General features: G+C 43.3%; 1 protein-coding gene across 1 annotated transcript in view; it reads right to left on the bottom strand.

The window, feature by feature from the left end:
- The window catches only part of LOC120725645 (RNA binding protein fox-1 homolog 1-like), a 293,134-nt gene that overhangs the window by 160,039 nt on the left and 113,169 nt on the right, over window positions 1-19,926 (bottom strand). Inside the window, exon 3 of the mRNA XM_040018623.1 lies at window positions 2,823-2,944. Within this exon, the coding sequence (XP_039874557.1) occupies window positions 2,823-2,944 (122 nt within the window). The remainder of the gene's footprint in view (window positions 1-2,822; window positions 2,945-19,926) is intronic.

Below are 19,926 nucleotides of genomic sequence, written 5' to 3'. Positions count from 1 at the left end.
CTTCAGCCAGAAGATGTCAGACCAGGAGACAAGATATAGCACAGTGGAAAAAACGTGTTTGGCAATCCGATGGGCGTTCGACTCCCTTTGTTCTTACTTCCTCGGATGCCCATTCACCTTCTGTTAGGATCATGCAGTGGCTCCAATGCACAAAAAATACAATTCAACTCAGTTCAGTTTAAGGTAACACTTCATAACACGCCCCATGAATACATTTACTTACATGCATTTAGCAGGCAACAAGTCAGGTTTTTGCAGGAAACAATGAAACAAGTACACTGTTAGTAACATGTACTTTCTGGAATGCAACCATAATATGGAGTCCGCTGCAAGTCCCGCAAAACTATGAAACAATTACATTGTAGCACCGTGAGGCACAAGTAGCCTGTAATTTTGTGCACCAAGTGAGGTTTTTGCACGAAACAGTAATTGCGCTGTTAGACCACAATTCAATTCAATTTTATTTATACAGCGCCAAATCTCAACAACAGTCACCTCAAGGCACTTTATATTGTAAGGTAGACCCTACAATACATATGACCCCCTATGAGCAAGCACTTTGGCGACAGTGAGAAGGAAAAACTCCCTTTTAACATCTGCACAAAGAGCAGGAAAGTGCAGGAGGGACAGGTGAAGAGGCCATGCTGCTAGCGAATCTATCTGTCCATGAAGCCAGATAACACACACCAATGAGTTAAACTGCAGGAATGTCTTAAAGACATAAAGACCGGGATGGCCGCTAACTTTCTGCTTCTTAATTCAGATAAAACTGAGGTTATTGTACTCGGCCCTGAAAATCTTAGAAACATGGTATCTAACCAGATTCTTACTCTGGATGGCATTACCTTGGCCTCCAGTAACACTGTGAGGAACCTTGGAGTCATTTTTGACCAGGACATGTCCTTCAACGCACATATTAAACAAATATGTAAGACTGCGTTCTTCCATTTGTGCAACATCTCTAAAATTAGAAATATCCTGTCTCAGAGTGACGCTGAAAAACTAGTTCATGCATTTATTACTTCCAGGCTGGACGACTGTAATTCATTATTATCAGGAAGTCCTAAAAACTCCCTGAAAAGCCTTCAGCTAATCCAAAATGCTGCAGCAAGAGTCCTGACAGGGACTAGAAAGAGAGAGCAGATTTCTCCTGTTTTGGCTTCCCTTCATTGGCTTCCTGTTAAATCCAGAACTCAAAATCCTGCTCCTCACATACAAGGTCTTAAATCAGGCTTTGCCAACTCCAGGCCTCGAGGGCCGGTGTCCTGCAGGTTTTAGATCTCACCCTGGGTCAACAAACCTGAATCAAATGAGTAGTTCATTACCAGGCCTCTGGAGAACTTCAAGACATGTTGAGGAGGTAATTTAGCCGTTTAAAGCATCTGTGTTGGATCAAGGACACATCTAAAACCTGCAGGACAGCGGCCCTGGGTCAACACACCCTCTTCTGTGGAACCAGCTTCCAGTTTGGATTCAGGAGACAGACACTATCTCTACTTTCAAGATTAGCCATCAAACTTTCCTTTTTGCTAAAGCATATAGTTAGGGCTGGACCAGGTGACCCTGAATCCTCCCTTAGTTATGCTGCAATAGACGTAGGCTGCCGGGGGATTCCCATGATGCACTGGGTGTTAATAGACCTCTCTTCATTAAATCGTACTTGTTATTAATCTCTGTCTCTCTTCCACAGCATGTCTTTATACTGTCTTCCTTGTCTCACCCCAACCGGTCGCAGCAGATGGCCCCGCCCCTCCCTGAGCCTGGTTCTGCCGGAGGTTTCTTCCTGTTAAAAGGGAGTTTTTCCTTCCCACTGTTGCCAAAGTGCTTGCTCATAGGGGGTCATATGATTGTTGGGTTTTTCTCTGTATCTATTATTGTACGATCTACTGTACAATATAAAGCGCCTTGAGGCGACTGCTGTTGTGATTTGGCGCTATATAAATAAGACTAAACTGAATTGAATTGAACTGAGTCGGCTACAAGCTAAGGTAAGCTAGTGAATCCATAAGAACACAGTAAATGAAAATGAAACGTGTGTGACATGCTGGCAACAAATAACAACAAATAACTCTCAATCATGTTCTAACTATATCATGTACAGATGGTTACTATATACAAAAAAATACACCAAGATATATTTATTTTTTATATGCACATAAAGAGCAGTAGGAGTGATAATAATGCACATGTGGGTGTTATAAGGTTTGACTGCTGTCAGGATGAAGGGCCTACGATAGTCCTGCACTGTGGCTTTGAGGGTGGTGCCTATAATGGACTTGGCTTGGCTAACATCCTCCTGTCACCCACCTTCTCTTTAGCATCTAGGGGACGGGCCAGGACAGAGCTGGCCCTCTTTACCCGTCTGTTAAGTCATTTCCTGCCCTTCTATGGGCTGCCACCTCCCCAGCACACAACTGCAAAAGCTGTCTCTACGACATAAAAGGTCCTCAGTAATTTCCCACACACCTCCAAAAGACCTTGAGCTGTGTAGCAGGTGGAGCTGACTTGAGACAACAAATTAATAAACAGGCTCAATCCAAAGAAAAGCTCCCGAAGGCCATGGAGCACCACACAGGCTCATCAAATGTCAACAACAACGGATTGAAATCAAGGAGTGAGCTATGTGTGTGTGTGTGTGTGTGTGTGTGTGTGTGTGTGTGTGTGTGTGTATGCGTGTAATTATGTTAGAGGTTTTACAGCTGCTATGTAGTGAGTACATTTCGACACCTGGACTTCAAGTACAGATTCAAATAAGCAGGAGCAGCTCACAGTAAACAGGAAGAAGAAGAAAGATTAAACAGGAAGAGAAAAAAAAAACTGACCAGTCTGGTGATGACGGGAAGCCCAAAGTGCCACAAGTGCTCGTTGAGTAGATCGCTGTACACCACGTTACCGAACAAAGCAATGGTTCCTGGTTTGCACAGACCACTTCCTGGCTTGGTTTCTGCAAAAGTGAAAGTCATTTCTTCTTATTCACGATATAAAGTCACTGATAACAATAATACTTCATGTGTTTCAAACAGTAAGAGGCTGGTAATAAAACAATCCAGAGACAGTATCCACATGTTTCCTGTTGTCTGTACCCCTCTACTCCTTCTCTACATCAGTCAGATCCAGCTCCTCCCCTCTTGGACAACATGTGTCCATGCCATGTAATATGTGACATACTGCTATTTTAAAGCATTTACAAACAAACTGCGTAAACAAACAAACAAACAGAGCCAAAACAATAGTGTCTGCTAAATGCCAGATTAGTCACAAACAGTACTTTTGTTCTTCACGTCCCATGGACTGGATTTACTTTGCGTCACTGACACCTGGATGTCTCCTGGTGAGTCCAGCCTTAATCCGCGGGTCGTGGTGGAGGTCGAGCCACTGAACTTTGCCCGTAAACAGTCGTCACCTCCCGTCTCTTTCTGCTGCTTTGAATGAAACCTTTTCGAGTCACTCTCCTGCGCTGTTATGTGACAGTTCACCTTTCACCAACATTTAATAGGGACTTTTTAACTGACTTCTGTCTCTCGGGTGAAATTATGGTTAAATTGTTGGGACTTTAATATCCATGTTAGTTTGGAGCCTCTGGTGAAGGAGATATAGTGGACTCTTAATCTATTTCAATCTGTAAGTGGTCCCAGTCAGGAACGTGGGCCCACTCTGGATCCTGTTTTAGCTTCTGGTTTATCTGATGTCAATGTGAAAATTGGTGATGCAGAGTTTTCAGATCTGTCGCTTCTAGATTTTAACTGGGAGCGTGGAGCTAATAAAAGCATCTGACTGGAGGAGCGCAGAGTTCGAGTGGGAGGTGCAGGCTAAGCAGATCTGAAGTGTAACCTGAAGCCAAACCATGGAGAGCTTTAAGAGCAAATAATAAAACCTTTGAAAAGAGTACGAAGAATCACCACATGAGCTACAGCTTGGGCATAACGTCACAAAACGGAAGTGGCACTATTTTTCTGAGACATAATGTTTCCTTTCGTTGTTATGCAAACAACTTTCAAGTGTATTTTCCACTGAAGCACTGGTGCATCCTCTGTCCAGCCTGTCCTTGACTGCATCAGGAGATTGCACTAAATCGGTTGAAGTTTAATGAGAATAAGGCAGAAGTCATGTTGTTTATACCCAGTTGCACTAGCAGCCCCCCCTGCATCCCTTTCTGGCTCCATATGAGAAATCCATTAACTTAGCTGTGAAAATGGATCCTTCTCTACAGTTTCATCCTCATGTGAGTCCTGTGGGAAAATCCTGCTTTTTTCAGTTGAAGCGACTGTCAGAGTTCAAAGTAGCTTTGGTTTTACTCAGAATTCTCTTGTTAATGTGTTGCTTCCGTAACTGGATACCCAGCCAGATTGCCAGTCTTCTAGCTTGCTTACTTGCCACAGTGCACTGTGCCACCTACCAATAGAAAGGAAAAGATAATGTGCATATTTCCACGAGAGAAATCCCACACCTGGATCGTCATTGACTGCTGCCATGATTCTAGCCTACGTCACAGTGTCATGTGTGCTTTTTACATCCAACACAAAAACTGCAGTCATGGTGCTTTGATTGTACTCAGAACTCGGAAATTCTGCCTTCTGAATAGGAAGATGCAGGTAACACCAGACTCCAGATGAGCTGCATACATGGCTGGACTGGGACAAAAAATCGGCCCGGGCGTTTTGACTAGAGACCAGCCCACCATTATAGGAAAAATCATAAAGCCTTTGAATGAAAACAAACGCTGTTGTGACAGTGATGTATACTGTCTTGATGGTATATATATGATTTCTGTACATTTTACATCAGATAAAAACTTTGGTTGTAAGCTTCAGATAATTATTTAATAAAAGCGAGACATTTTAAATGAGAATAAGAAAGAAAAGTATTTCTTTGTGCCCCCCTCTCCCTGTTAATGCTCTACCTGCCCCCTGGCAACACTTTGCTAGATCCGCACCTGCACAGTTACCAGCTGTCAGCTACTTAGAAAATTATCCTGGTGTTATTTGTCTCTCAGAAACAGTTCATAACTTCAACTCATTCATGTCACCTAAAAGGTAAACCTGTTTCTCCATCACCTGTTCAGCTCTGATGATTCAGTAAGGACATCTCCTGGTTTCATCTTCATGTTTCCCTCTCACCACATATCCAAACCGACATCATGAGCAGCAGCTTTACAGCTGTGGCTCCAGCAAACATCAGCTGATACTAGAAATTAATATTAAATAAATTCTAACAACAGCTGATCAAGCTTAAACGTGCTGCTGTTGTTTAGCGCGACATCCGCTGGTTTCCTCTTTCTGGCGCAAAGTGGGCGATAAACAAACAAGAGAGAAAAGACGATCAGCTGATCATTGATCAGTTTCATGATTGAAGTAGAAACAGGAGAGAGAGAAGAGGCAGCTGTGCAGCAAAGACACAGAATAACTCCAGATTTGTGTCTTTTTCATTGTAGCTGAAGTCCGGGACAAACTGTTCCTTTTCACCTCAACACAAAACGCGTAATATTTTCTCTGAATACCAGATGATTCCGCTTTTTAGGGGACGGTTGGCAACTCTACTAACTAACCTTATGAACAAAATATAGTTCATGCTAGCTAGTACACAGTACGAGTTATTGTAACTGACTGTAAAAAGTCAGCATAAGGAAAATAAACTCCACCTAAACTTGGTTTAAATCTGACCCAGATAGACTGCAGCTCATAACTTCTTACCTGAAGTTCAGTTCACACTTGGACCGGAGGCCGCCTCGGGTCTCTTTTTCTTCTGCCTCCCCTTTCCCTCCTCCACCTGCTGGCCTCCACCACTTGCTAAAGTTACTGAATCTGTGGAAGCTCCGCGATGCCACCACACAAACGGATAACGAGCCTATCTAAATCCCAGTAACGATTAACGCGTTCCTGGTTTTGGCATAATAACTAGTTACCGTGCTCGTTACCACAATAATAACGTAGTTACTGTAACGCGTTACTTAATTAGTCCCTGCACTGCTGTTTAGTAAGTGAACCTCCTCTGCAGAGAGTCACTTTGCCTGTTAACTCACAATAAACAGAGCAGCGAATGGTTTGTTTAGCACACTGGTTTGCTGTCAGTCTCCCATCAAATAAAACAAGTTAATCCAACAGCAACCAAAAGAAAGCTGCTAGCCTCTCAGCTTTTGTTAACAGGACACTTCATGGCAGGCACTGCTTACAACACAATAACACATATTTGTAATCCTGTAAAGCAAAGTTGTGTCGTTATGACTACAGAAGGCAGAACTGGTTCATGAGTATTATCATCAACACACAACAGACGTGAGAATGACAACAGCTATGAAAAAAAAACATCATGACAACAAGAAATATCCAACTGTAAGAAAGAAAGGATTTACAAAGTGCTCTGACAGGCAGAAGACAAGTACGCACACACACACACACACACACACACACACACACACACACACACACACACACACACACACACACACACACACACACACACACTGCTGAGGCTGCAGGGATCTGGATGCCAGTCCAACAACAGTACGAGTTCCTCTGTGTGTCCCTGCAGTGACTCCAGAACAAAGGCCTCCAGTGTGCGATGCAGAGTTCTGCTCTTCTCTGTGTCGAGCTGATCTGATTGAATAAAAGCTCCACGGTATCCTGTTCTGCCTCCATATAATCTTTCCATACAAGATATACTTGTTTTACTATACTCCACATGTTTTATACATAATGTTGTGACTATATTCTGTGACCACGGTGGGCAGATAATGTCTCTCTGTAAACGCTGCTCCTTCCTGTACTGTTGTTTGCAAAGGCAAATCAAGCCTCACAGAGACAGTGGATCCCTTTGGCTGTGGGCTGTGGAGTCAGACGGCCTTCCCAACCTCTGACCTCACATCGTTGGGAGACAAGAAGACCCGAGACGTTTGGACCATCTCCACTGGAATTTTCATAAACAGACCACATTGTCCTCGTAACAGATATGAAATAAACTGGGGGGAATGAGATTTGTTCAAGTCATCACAGGGCTGAGGAAACTCAGTGTTTCAAACGTGATGAATTACTTTCAAAAGAAAACTGGGAGATCCTCTCTGTATCGATTCCACAAACAATGGTGCCGAGCAAAGGTTGCAAGTACAGCTGAGCTGTGTTAAAAAGTACTCCGGTAAAAGTTAAAATACTTAAACAACTTCTTTACTCAAGTAAAAGTACACTTCTGAAGTAATATTAGTAGATAGAAAAACAAAATTATGTTAGTCTACTCGTTCATTGTGATTGAACTCTGAACCAAGTTGAAGCAGTGAAATAGAACCTGATCAGAGAGAAAGAGGGGGAATAATAAACAGCTTTATTTTCTGTTACATTTTAAAGGCTGACTTTGCCTCCAACAGGAAAATGAGCAGGGAAGTGGCTGAAGTGGGATTGATGGCTCAGTGTGGGGACACAGCGCACAATAATTTCTACTGAGAGCTCCGGTCCTAGTCTACAGGCTGTGATCAGCTGGTCTCTGCTCTTTGTGGATTTACACACCTGAATTCAACCAGATGTGAGCAGATGTTTTATGAGCTGTCCTGGTGTTTGTCCTCTGCACTGTTCATGCTGTGTTTATATTAGACTGTATGAAGATGGTGAGGAGGGAAAAGCCTTTTATGTAGCCTGACTCTGACCATGAGCAGCACAGCCACTGAGCACCAGCCACACACTGTTCATTACTTTGACTCTGTGGTAAACTAGGGCGGCTGTAGCTCAGGAGGTTGAGCAGGTCCTCTACTGGTCGAAAGGTCGGTGGTTCGATTCCCCTAGTCTGCATGTTAAAATATGTCTAAGTTGCTCCACCAGAGTGTGAATGTTAGTCAGTAAGCACTTAAAATCATAGAAGAGAGTGAATGTGGCGGGTTGTATTAACAGCTTTGAATACTGAGAGAGGAGAAGCACTGCGTAAGAATCAGTCCATTCAGCAAACCCATGACAGAACAGCAAACCAACCTATGAGGACCTTTGATTAAAACATTTAATCCAGCTTAGTTTGCAACATGAAAACAAACCAATATCTGATTTAAAAACACGAGGACTTAAGTGTAAGCTTAAATTTACACTTTATCAAACCCCACTGAGCATGCTTTAACTCTAAGCTCTCTCCTCTCCTTCTTTCTTATCTGTCTCCATCTCTGAGTGAACTTAGCTCTCTGTCTTTTCTCTCCCTGTCAGATACAGCAGCTGGACCTTCAGCTGCAATACACTGTGAGACAAACCGCACACAAACGGTTTGTGTTTGAATTAGTGTTGAGCTGATAGAAGCACTGAATTTGAAATGAGCTGCCACAGCATGTTACAGCTTTATGCTCGCTTGTCTTCTCTAGTGGTAGCTTGATGCTGAAGTACCACGACCGTAACTCTTCGACACCTGCATTTGTTCCAATGCTGAACACAAGACAAAAAACACAGACCCACTTCAACCTCAAAGACTACGGCAAACAGTTTTGCCTCTTTCGTCTGTTTAATAAAAACCGGACTGTCTTTCATGTGTTACTGTTTTTAAGCTCGGTTTGATGTGTGAAGGCCTGCAGTGACTAAATAAAAAGTCAACCTCCTAAACTGAGAGGAGAAATGTGTAGACGAACTTCTTAGTGTTAAAATATTGTTGTTATTTCCACACCTACCTGCTGTGCTAGTAGGTGTGGAAATGGAAAAACTACTGCATCAAATGAAAACATAGGAAGAGCGAACATATTATCCAAGTGATTATCCAACAGCTGTCCACTTCAGTGATATGAAACATGAGGCTGTGCCTCTACATGTTTGTGGTATTGAACACAACGCCGGGAAGGACATCAAGACTTTTTTAGAAGAGAGAGATATTTACCTTACAGACACTGTCACCTAAACGACTCAATGATAAACATTCATTAAAAACATTAAACGTATTGTTAATGTGACCGTGGCTCAGGGGGTTGGGAATCGCATCTGTAACCGGAAGGTCGCCGGTTCGATCCCTGGGCTCTCTGTCCTGGTTGTTGTGTCCTTGGGCAAGACACTTTACCCTACTTGCCTACTGGTGTTGGCCAGAGGGGCCGATGGCGCGATATGGCAGCCTCGCTTCTGTCAGTCTGCCCCAGGGCAGCTGTGGCTACAACTGTAGCTTGCCTCCACCAGTGTATGAATGTGAGAGTGAATGAATAGTGGTATTGTAAAGCGCTTTGGGTGCCTTGAAAAGCGCTATATAAATCCAATCCATTATTATTATTATTGTTATGGATGGTGTCCACGGCCCCTCTTTGACGTGGCCCCTCACTGTGTTCACCAGTTAGTATTCTCTGATTGGATAATGCTTCCTTTGTGGATGCATACATACAAAAGCTCTTGCTCTTGACGAAGGCGGGCGCACTTTTCTCCTCTCCTCCTCCTCTCCCTTAGCTTCCCTGGTTAGCCTCTTGTGTCCTTGTCTAGTCTCGTATTTTTTTGTATCACTTTTCCCTGGAACATTCTCTCACAGTCTGTTCTCTAAAACCTAAAAGAGAATTATGGATTTGATCAACTGGTCTCTTAATGCAATTGACACCCCTTCTCAACGAGAAGTCTGGACTCGGGTGAGCCTGACTGCTGAAGATATCTACCTATTCTGAACCATGATAACAGGGTTCTTGTTGATCGGAGCTGGCTTGGCCCTGACTTATCAAAGAATTAAGAAAGTGGAACCGGCTGTTCAAACCCCCACAAGGCTGCCCGCTGGGATTGAAACGATGGGACGAGGCGCGACTTCTCAGAAAGGGCTCATTGAGTGCAGCATGGATAAGATCTTGGAGAACGCACGGCTGCCGTGAATACTCAGAACAAGACCTCTGAGTGAAAAACTGGATTACATCTGGAGGGGCTAGCTCGAATAACACCTTTGAGCGCAAATTCGATCACATCTTGGGAAGTGCACTGCGGTCGTGAGTTCTCAGAACCTGCTCTTTGAGCAAAAAGAACAACAACATCACGGAACGTAAGTTTGGATAACATCATAGAAAGCTCACGGCTCTCCAACGGGAGATTGAGAGACCAGTGTTGAACAGTAGAACAGCTTTGAAATTCATATGAGTTGTTCGCACTAAAGTAAAAAGCACCATCACTTCATGCGGATACCCTTTCGGCGCCAGCTGCGGTTGCAAGGCTGGAGCCGAACAAAAACTCCCTGATAACGATTGTGTTTAGACTGTTCCTTCCCATTCCATTCAAGGCCACCTGGGTTGGCTGGAAGACTGTTTACTTAGCCTAGCAGGGCGAAGGACACTGTCTCAGCTGAACTCTGGACACACACACATACATATACACTGATATGCACACACTCATCCCCCCTCCCTTTCCAAACGCCTTCGACGCTTATTCCCTTCCGATGCTGACGGTGGATCAAGGAGACCAGCGCACAGGCTGCAGGTCCGGATGTGCTGTCTAATTCGGCTGTCTCTCACCCTTTACCCCCCCCTGTAGCTTGTCATGTGTTTCTTTGGTGTATTTAGAGTTTTTTTCATGTGCAGAGGTGTTTTTTTCTGTTCTCAAACTGATCTCCCTGTTGGAGCTCAGTCTGGGGGGAGTTATTTTTTTCTCCTTATCTTTCCTCATGTGGTGCATTTTCCATTGTTATACCTCTCTGACCTGTCTTCCCCATGTGATGTTTTGTGTAATGTATGTATGGTCGGAGGGTAAGATGGTGCCGCCATTGCGTGCAATAGGTCGGCAGCCTTATGAAATTTCCCCTTGTGGGACTAATAAAGGTATATCAAATCAAATATTAAAGTGGCAGCAGCCTGAACTGAAGCTATGAATAAATGTTAGCTTGTATGATAAACTTTAAGGAATCTCAAGAAAGCCTGTATTTGTCACATGCAAGCTGCCCTGCAGCAGAATGGGGAGACAGGTCGGAGACCGGTAGTATTATTGAAAAACACTGAAATGTAAAATACAGTAGTCGAGGAGGGGGAAAAGAGACCTCTACTCATGCTGGGCTCCTGTGGGGGACAGCATGAGAACAGGAAACAAACAAACTCTTCTGCACAAAGAGCGCATAAACGTCCACATCACAACACCATGAAGCATGTCACAGGCAACAGGGGTGGGTGAGGGGTGAGAAGTAAGCCGATGCAGACACAGCCATCCTGCCCTGCAGCTATTCATCCAGCGCCGGGCCCAGACCCGCCGTCCGACTCAGCCTCGGAGATAAGCACACGAGGGCGTTTGGAACGAAGAATCTAAACACAGTTTGTTATGTTCAGCTCCAGCCTTGAGACCACAGCTGGCGCTGATATGGTAGCCGCATGAAATAGTGGTGGTGTTCTTGCTTTAGTGTGAACCCCTGCATGTCAATTTCACAGTCGATCTAATGTCCATCACTGGTTCCTCACCATTCCCGTTGGAGAGCAGTGATCCGCTCCACGATGTTATCCATCCATACTGAGATGTTATCCAGTTTGCTCATAGAGCACGAGTGTTCACGGCAGCCGTGAGCCTCTCCACGATGTTGTCAGAGTCTCAGCACTCACAGCAGCCGCAAGCTTCTCCAAGATGTCCTCCGTGCTGCGTCTGATGAGCCCATTCTGAGAAGCCACGGCTCGCTCCATCGTTCCAATCAGCGGGCAGCCTTGTGGGGATTTGATCGGCTGTTTCCGCTTTCTTTATTCTTCGATAAGCCAGGGCCGATCAGCAAGAACCCCGTTATCATGGTTCCAAAATGATAGATGTCTTCAATGGGCTCTCCCAGGCTTCTCGTCGAGAGGAGGGTGTCAGTTGCATTCAGGGACCAGTTGATCAAATCCATAATTCCTCTTTTAGGTTTTAGAGAAGTTTTGTGAGACTCTTCCAGGAGAGAAGCAGACAAGACTAGACAGAGACATGAGAAAGCCAAGCAGGAAAGATAAGGGGAGAGAGAAAGTGCGAGCGCCTTCGTCAAGAGCCAGAGGAAGAGAAAAAAGATCTCCCATCAGTTTCACAACCTTTACAATAATGTGAAGTGAGGGGCAAAGACAAAGTCATGCACTGAACCCAAACACTTTGTTCTAGTTAAGATGAAACATTGGAGGCTGTTTGCTTTCTGTTCCAACATAAATGTCTTCAGCAGCAGCAGAATTTCCACCTATTTCAAACTCAGCTATTGTTAAATAGTGAATCAAACTCAGTACTAGCAGATATTCAAGAACGGTAAAAATACAAGTCAAAGAAAGGAATGAAAAACAAAATAAATATGAAACAAAAGTAAAATATTCAGTTTTAAACAGGAATATTCAGAGTTTCTGTATTTTTGCACATATCAATGAAAGTTATTCACATTTCTTATGGATTACTGGAGTCACCTGAGTTTGAAAGACTCTTTTCTCTCCGACTGCAGAAGATGAAAGAGTAATTTAGCAGCTGGAAGCAACGTTTCAGTGTGTTCAACTAAACCTGTCACAAACTTTTATTAAGATCTCGCACAAGCACAGCCTGTAATTAAGTAGCTGTAAGAGACGAGCCACTGAGTGAGCAGATGAAGGGGCTCGTCTGTGGATGTAATTAGATTAAAATCCATAATACTCAGTGTGACAACGGTGCTGGGCCAGGAGGAGAGCAAATAACCGAAGCTGTCCTCTCTGAAACACACGGATCACATTCAGTCTGACTGCAGCTCCTCCTCTGAGCCATCATGGGGAGGATTCCTCATGGTCCAGAGCGAGCAGCACACACACACACGCACACACACGCACACACACACACACACACACACACACACACACACACACACACACACACACACACGCACACACACGCACGCACACACACGCACACACACACGCACACACACACACGCACACACACACACACACACACACGCACGCACACACACGCACGCACGCACACGCACGCACGCACACGCACGCACGCACGCACGCACACACACACACAGACACACACACACGCACACACACACACACACACACCAGGCACAATGTGGGAGAAACTGACTGGGATGCAAGCCTATATACACTAGCTAAGACCAGACCAAACAGTGTAAACTGTGTGTGTGTGTGTGTGTCTGTGTGTGTGTGTGTGTGTGTTTGAATGAGCGAGAGATTACTGCTCAGTCTGCTTCTCCTGATGCGCTGATGGCAAGAACAGAAGAGATGGAGGAAAAGGAGAGTGAGCTGTGCATATGGAAAGCTGGAATCTGGAGGTCTTTGAGTGAATCGATGACAACAACGGTCACCCTGAGGCGCCTGTTGTTGTGATTTGGTGCTGTGTAAATAAAACTGAATTGAATTGAGTGTCCCTCCACATTCACACATGCATGCACACATTTACACCCTCTGTCATCTTTAGTGAATCGGCTGTGCTCACTTCAGTCCAACGCCAGACCATTTTATTGCCTCTTCCAATCCTGTCTTTGAAACCACCTCGATTCTGAGCGAATGATGCCCGGCATCTGTGCCTCTGACACCACATATAGGCTTGTTTGTTCCTCTATTAATCTTGTCATCTTGTGACATAAAGAAGTTAACTGCCAGTGTTGGTCAAGTTAATTGAAAAAAGTAATCAGTAACTAATTACCCATTACTTCCCCAAAAAAGTAATCCCGTTACTTTACTGATTACTTATTTTCAAAAGTAATTAATTACTTAGTTACTTAGTTACTTTTTAAAAACACAATTTACAACCTGAATAGGTAATAAAGCGATAGATCTTTCAGCCCAATTCTACTTTTTCTGCATAATCCATCATATAAAAATGTAATCAAATGGAAAAGTCTCTTTTTAAAACTTGTTTTATTAGTTTTAACCTTTTAACTTTATGTATCAAGCAAACATTTAATTATATGCAACATTCTCTGACTGGAAGAAATTAGTTTAACATTTAAACCTATTTTCTGCACATTCCAGCACATAAAATAAAATCGTTTTTTGTGTTTACACTCAGTCTTTCAAATAGATGCAAGTAAAGCACAGCAGAAAATAAATAAAGTCAAAGACTCAGCGGTCCTGTTGCTCTATTTTCACCTGTAAAGCAGGAGTGGGTAGGCGGAGGTTTACCCTGGTGCAGGTGTGCCGTGGTCAGTGGAAGAATCCGCGAGTTTCTCTGTGAGTTTCCCATTACGTCGTTGCGCACTCGGTGCTTGTTTAGGGGTTTTTTTCGCTGTAAAAAGAAGTTTTCTTCCCACGCACGATGGACGCTAATGTTTTTGTCACTTTTTACGGAATCAAACTCAAAGTAAGGTCAGTACTTCCACGCTTTAAACGCTGCACGCTCATACTCTCTCTGCACTCGATATATGATCCATTGTTGATCTGCACACAGCTGTTGTCACGAACGTCGCACTCGCTTACGTCACTGTCATGAGACATTCTCACAAAAAAATCACGGTTTTAGTAACGCAGTAACGCAGCGTTCCTACGGGAAAGTAACAGTAATCGAATTGCCGGTTTTGCAATAGTAATCCCTTACTTTACTCATTACCTGAAAAAAGTAATCAGATTACAGTAACGCGTTACAAGTAACAAGTAACGCTTTACTGCCCATCTCTGCTAACTGCAGTATAACAGAAATGACCAGACTCCAATCAAATGCCGCAAACCTGAAGTCAGCCAAAAGTTCATGTTGTCATCTTACTTCAGCATACATATATCCAAATCTGTTCCCCACAGCAGTTAATTAAATGAAGTAATTGAACCAATAAGAAACATAATTTACTTCTTGTTTTTCCAAAAGCTCGTCCAATAATCTTCGTCTGTGTACCTGCCTCATCACACCAATTCCAGAGCATCAAATAAAATGTCCAACACTGAAAACACGAGCAAGGATGGATGTTTGGCTTAATTAATCAACAGCTAGGTATGACTGACCTCTCTGCTAGACTGACACATTTGATTTTATCCTTGACCAGGAAACATTTAGATACGTCTTAAAGTTTTGAAAATTGTGCAGGGCACCCTGGAACACCACCAAGTCACTGGTTCAGATATGTGGATGACACCTGGCTGAAAATCAAATCTCAGGACGTACCACAATTCACGGATCACATTAACTCGGTGGACCGACACATCAAATTCACCAGGGAGGATATGAAAAGTGGCAGGTTAGCCTTCTTAGACTGAGATTTCCATCAGTAATGGGGGACATCTGAAAGTACCGTAAACCTACGCATATGGATCAGTATCTAAGGTTTGACTCTCATCATCCACTGGAGCACAAACTGGGTGTCATCAAGAAGCTACAGCACAGAGCGAACACCATCCCCACTGACACAGCAGCCGAAGAACATCAAGAAGGCCCTGAGTAACTGTGGTTATCCCAGCTGGACTTTTGTCAAAGCTGGAAAGGCTCCTAAAGAAAGCTCAGCCAATCCAGGAGAGAAGGACAACTGCTGCCTAAGAGAAAACCTGTAGTGATCCCGTACGTGTCAGGAGTATCGGAGCAGTTGAGACGCATTTTTTTCGAAATACCAGGTCTCTGTGGCTTTTAAACCCGAAACATTGGTCCACCCCAAGGATCGGGTCGCCGACACAAACAGCACCCAAAGCGCTTTACAATACCACTATTCATTCACTCTCACATTCACACACTGGTGGAGGCAGCTACAGTTGTAGCCACAGCTGCCCTGGGGCAGACTGACAGAAGCGAGGCTGCCGTATCGCGCCATCGGCCCCTCTGGCCAACACCAGTAGGCAAGTAGGGTAAAGTGTCTTGCCCAAGGACACAACGACCAGGACAGAGAGCCCGGGGAGCGAACTGGCGACCTTCCGGTTACAGATGCGATTCCCAACCCCCTGAGCCACGGTCGTCCCACAACAGAGTAACATAGTGTACGCTGTTAAGTGCCAGGATTTATACATCGGGGAAACCAAACAACCTCTGGCTACAACAAGGCAGAGCCACCTCGTCAGGCCTGGACTCTGCAGTCTATTTACACCTACAGGCCAGTGGACACTCGTTCAGTGATGAGGATGTAACATCCTGGACAGGGAGGAATGCTCGTGTGAGGGCGGAGTCAAGGAGGGAAAGACCATCTCTGAATGGAGGAGGGGGCCTGAGGGTACATCTGTCACCATCTTACAATGCTGTGATTGCAGCCATTCCCCAACTCTCTGTGAATGGGACTCATGACCATTGATCAGTAGTTGTTGATCAATGGTCATGAGAATTTGCATAATTAAGATTAAAGAACTGACCTCCGAGCCCATTGTTCCTTCAGTGGGCTGGTTTCAGTCATTATGCACATGTCCTGTTTATAAGATTGAAACCTGCAGTCAGCTGAGATTGAAGACGTCACCTGACGATGATGAAACGTTTCTCCCACTGAAAACGTCCAGATGAACAGAATCAGCCTTTGGGACTTGCTTCCCTGGATGACTGAGCATGCATCAAGTGCTATGGAGTTAGAGATCTGTGTGATCACAACACTTAAATCTTTGTTTATTTATTAATGCATTTATTGATTGACTAATACATTACCACAAAATGAACAAAAATCCCCACATGAATACAAAACAATAAAAAATGAACAGCACAACATGCTAAAATGGGTTTGACCAACTCTAACATACTGAATGAAATAAAATAATTTTTTGAAGCTCATTTTTAACCTCACCTTGATCGGCTTTAATAATGAAAAGTACCCAGAGCTATTTCTACTACGGCTCTTTGGAAACTGAACTTAATTGCGCTCCTCATCAAGGAGTCCAAAGAACCCAATAAAGACTCCACAGCCCATCAAGTCAAGCAGTGGATTGGTCAGCACTGTTACTAATAACCACTGATGAATATCATAAAGGCCAATAAAAGCTCATGGACAGGCTGCAGTGCTTTCCTATATTTCTCCTCGCCGGTCATGTGGAGACTAATGTGTGCAGCACAGCATCTCAGCCAAGTGCAGCGCCACACAGTCCTTCTGCAGCATCCATGACTTAGGATTTATTTATGTATTTCCTGCATTTGCTAAACTGAAACAGGACATGCTTGATCAGCCACTAACATATGAAGCATCAAAATATGAAAAAATATGATGAACTGAGTTCAGAGGATCACATCTGTTAGTACAGACAAAACTAATACAAAGCAGTTATTTCACCGCTCTATCCGGGATCAAATGTTTGCTTTGCAGGATTAGTTTAGAGAAAACGTATCAACCCACAGCCAAATGATTGTTCAGCATCCTTATGGATCAGCTCCAAATCATAAAAAAGCGCCTTGACAAGCCATGTAGTGAAAATAATAATGAATAATGATTTCATTACACTCACTAACCTTCGCTCAAGTAGACACACATGCTTAGCCTCGCAGATGGCTGCAAATATCAGCACAATAAACTGTTAACTGACACACACAACAGTGGAGCTGACTGTGTGCGTTCTTTCAAAAGTGTTTCACAGATTTTAGTCCGAGTTATTTATTGTAGGTCAGAGAAAGCCTACATGCATGTGCCTGTGCAGTACATCTGACACCATACATGTAATCCATGACATGGATCAGAGGCGTCCACCAACGAGTTAAGTAAAAGCAGGATCATTACTGCAGTGTGACCACAGCCAACTATATTTCCTCTCCATCAGAGTTACATGAACCAAACAGAGCTGATGTACATCTGCAGACAGCAGGCATGTTGAAATATTACTGTATGTGGAAGAACCAACAAATTCAGGAAGTATTTAATCAAATAACAAATGATTCACAAATATCAGTCTTTTCTATAAATTGGACATAATCATTTTTCCAATAAAATTAGAACTCATGAAATCCAACATTTGTACTTTTCCTTGGTCACAGGGACTCTCACATACCTGGATATAATTATCTCCCCCACATTCTCAGATGTACGAGGCTATGGTTAGGGTCAGGGTTTAGTTCACTTCACTTTGTTTTGGATAAGATTAATAACGATCTGAAACAAACTTCCCATCACATTATTAGGCTGAATAACTATCATCAAAATGAAAGTTTTACATCAAATTATTCATTTTTCCCAATGTTCCCAGAAGGCTCATCTGTGCTGTTTGCTAATGATGTGGTTCTGTTGGCTTTATCAGGTGGTGGCCTCCAGTTTGAACTGGAGTGGTTTGCAGCAGTGGGGATGAGAATTAGCACCTCCAAATCTGGGGCCATGGTCCACAGCTGGAAAAGGATGGAGCGCTCACTCCAGGTCAGGGACCAGATGTTGCTGCAAACGGAGGCATTTGTGTACACTGGGTCCTGTTCATGTATGAGAAGGGAAGTGAGAGATGGACAGATGGATCAGGATGGAGTCTGCATGGATGTGGACGCTGTGTACCACTCCATCGTGGTGAGTCGAGAGCAGAGCACAAATGTGAAGCTGTCGATTTGCTGCTCGATCTGCGTCCCTCATATGGTTACAAGCTCTGGGTAGTGACCGAAGAATGAGGTAGAGCCGCTGCTCCTCCACGTCAAAAGGAGCCACCAGAGTTGGTTTGGGCATCTGATGACCCCATGGGCTGCTCTTGGGCGAGGTGCTCTGGACATCTTCTACTGATGCCTGCTTACCTACATCTCCACTAAATTCTTTTTAAAACTGAATTTGAATTAGCCTAATTTGAAATTCAATGTATTGGTTTGAAAGTGATCGTCACTAAATTGAAACTGAATTTTATATTTTGAAAATGAATTCATTTGCTTTGAAACTGTATTTTATCCTTTAAAAATGTGGCTCTTGAATAATTTCAGTTTCACTTCTCACAATTCAATTTCATTTCCAAAATTCAGCTTTTTGGAACTTACATCCGGTTCCGGTTCAAGCGCAGATTAATAGAACTACGTTTTACTAGCGGACCGAAAGTGTTACTGATGGGAATCTACAGCATCTTGAGCTGAATTAAGACTTCAGAAGTCATTCGTCATGTCGAATGACCAGCGGATAAACTCTCAGGTTGGTAATAAATGTATTACATGTATAAGAACAAGCGTCATGTTAACAAATGATAGCCGTAAGGTAACTTTTATGCTTATTGTAGCTGTTAGCTAAAAACGCTAATTTAGCGTAGTTTGTGTTGGATTCAGCTTTGATCAAATATGATCGACTGTTTCTAATAGAATTCCAAAGTTGTCATCTTGGACCCTCTAAGAGTACCCCCTCTGTATGCTTGCAGAGACCCCTACAGTAGGGAAACATGCAAAACGGTGTCCAAACCTTTGTGTTTTAGCTTTATTTATGTCTTACACAGCATCCCAACTCTTTAGCTAACTTAATAACTTTAGCTAAAGTGAATAGTTTAATTCATTAGTTCAGCATTAACAAAGGAAGTAACATTATCAGCAAGGTACAAGCTACAAAGGACTAACATAACACAGGAAGTAACTTAACAGGGAAAAAACTGAACACAGACACTTGACAGAAGGACTCGAGTGGGTAGAGAGGAAACAACAGACCAAAATACGAGGAAACAAAATTATTAATAACCTCCACAAACACAAAATTCCTCGTCTTCAAGTCATAAAAGTCCAAACAAAAACAGAAGCTTGAGCAGAAATGTGAAAGGCGTAAAGCTGACAGACAAAAACACAGACCATAACAACCAAAACTCTAATCCAACCAGCAAGTATCAATAATTCAGATCGATTAACTGTCTGATTCAAAGTTTGCATTTGCATGTATGTTTCTGTCCAATAAGTCAGTCATGTGGATAAACGTATTAATAAATATTTATTCATACTTCAACTCTGAAAGTGGGAAAACGTCTGATGAGCCCATATGTTTGACTGTTCTCTCTCAGTGTAATCTCTGCTGGATTACAGATGTTTTTCTTTTTACTGTGTCAGAGAATAAAAACTGGACGAGGTCGTTTCTCCCCATTTACAGTGGGGCAAAAAAGTATTTAGTCAGCCACCGATTGTGCAAGTTCCCCCACTTAAAATGATGACAGAGGTCAGTAATTTGCACCAGAGGTACACTTCAACTGTGAGAGACAGAATATGAAAAAAAAATCCATGAATTCACATGGTAGGATTTGTA

Source organism: Simochromis diagramma, unplaced genomic scaffold (assembly GCF_900408965.1).
Source record: "Simochromis diagramma unplaced genomic scaffold, fSimDia1.1 OVJJ01000699.1, whole genome shotgun sequence".
In the NCBI taxonomy this organism is placed as follows: Eukaryota; Metazoa; Chordata; class Actinopteri; order Cichliformes; family Cichlidae; genus Simochromis; species Simochromis diagramma.
This window is presented reverse-complemented; position numbering and strand designations above follow the sequence as displayed.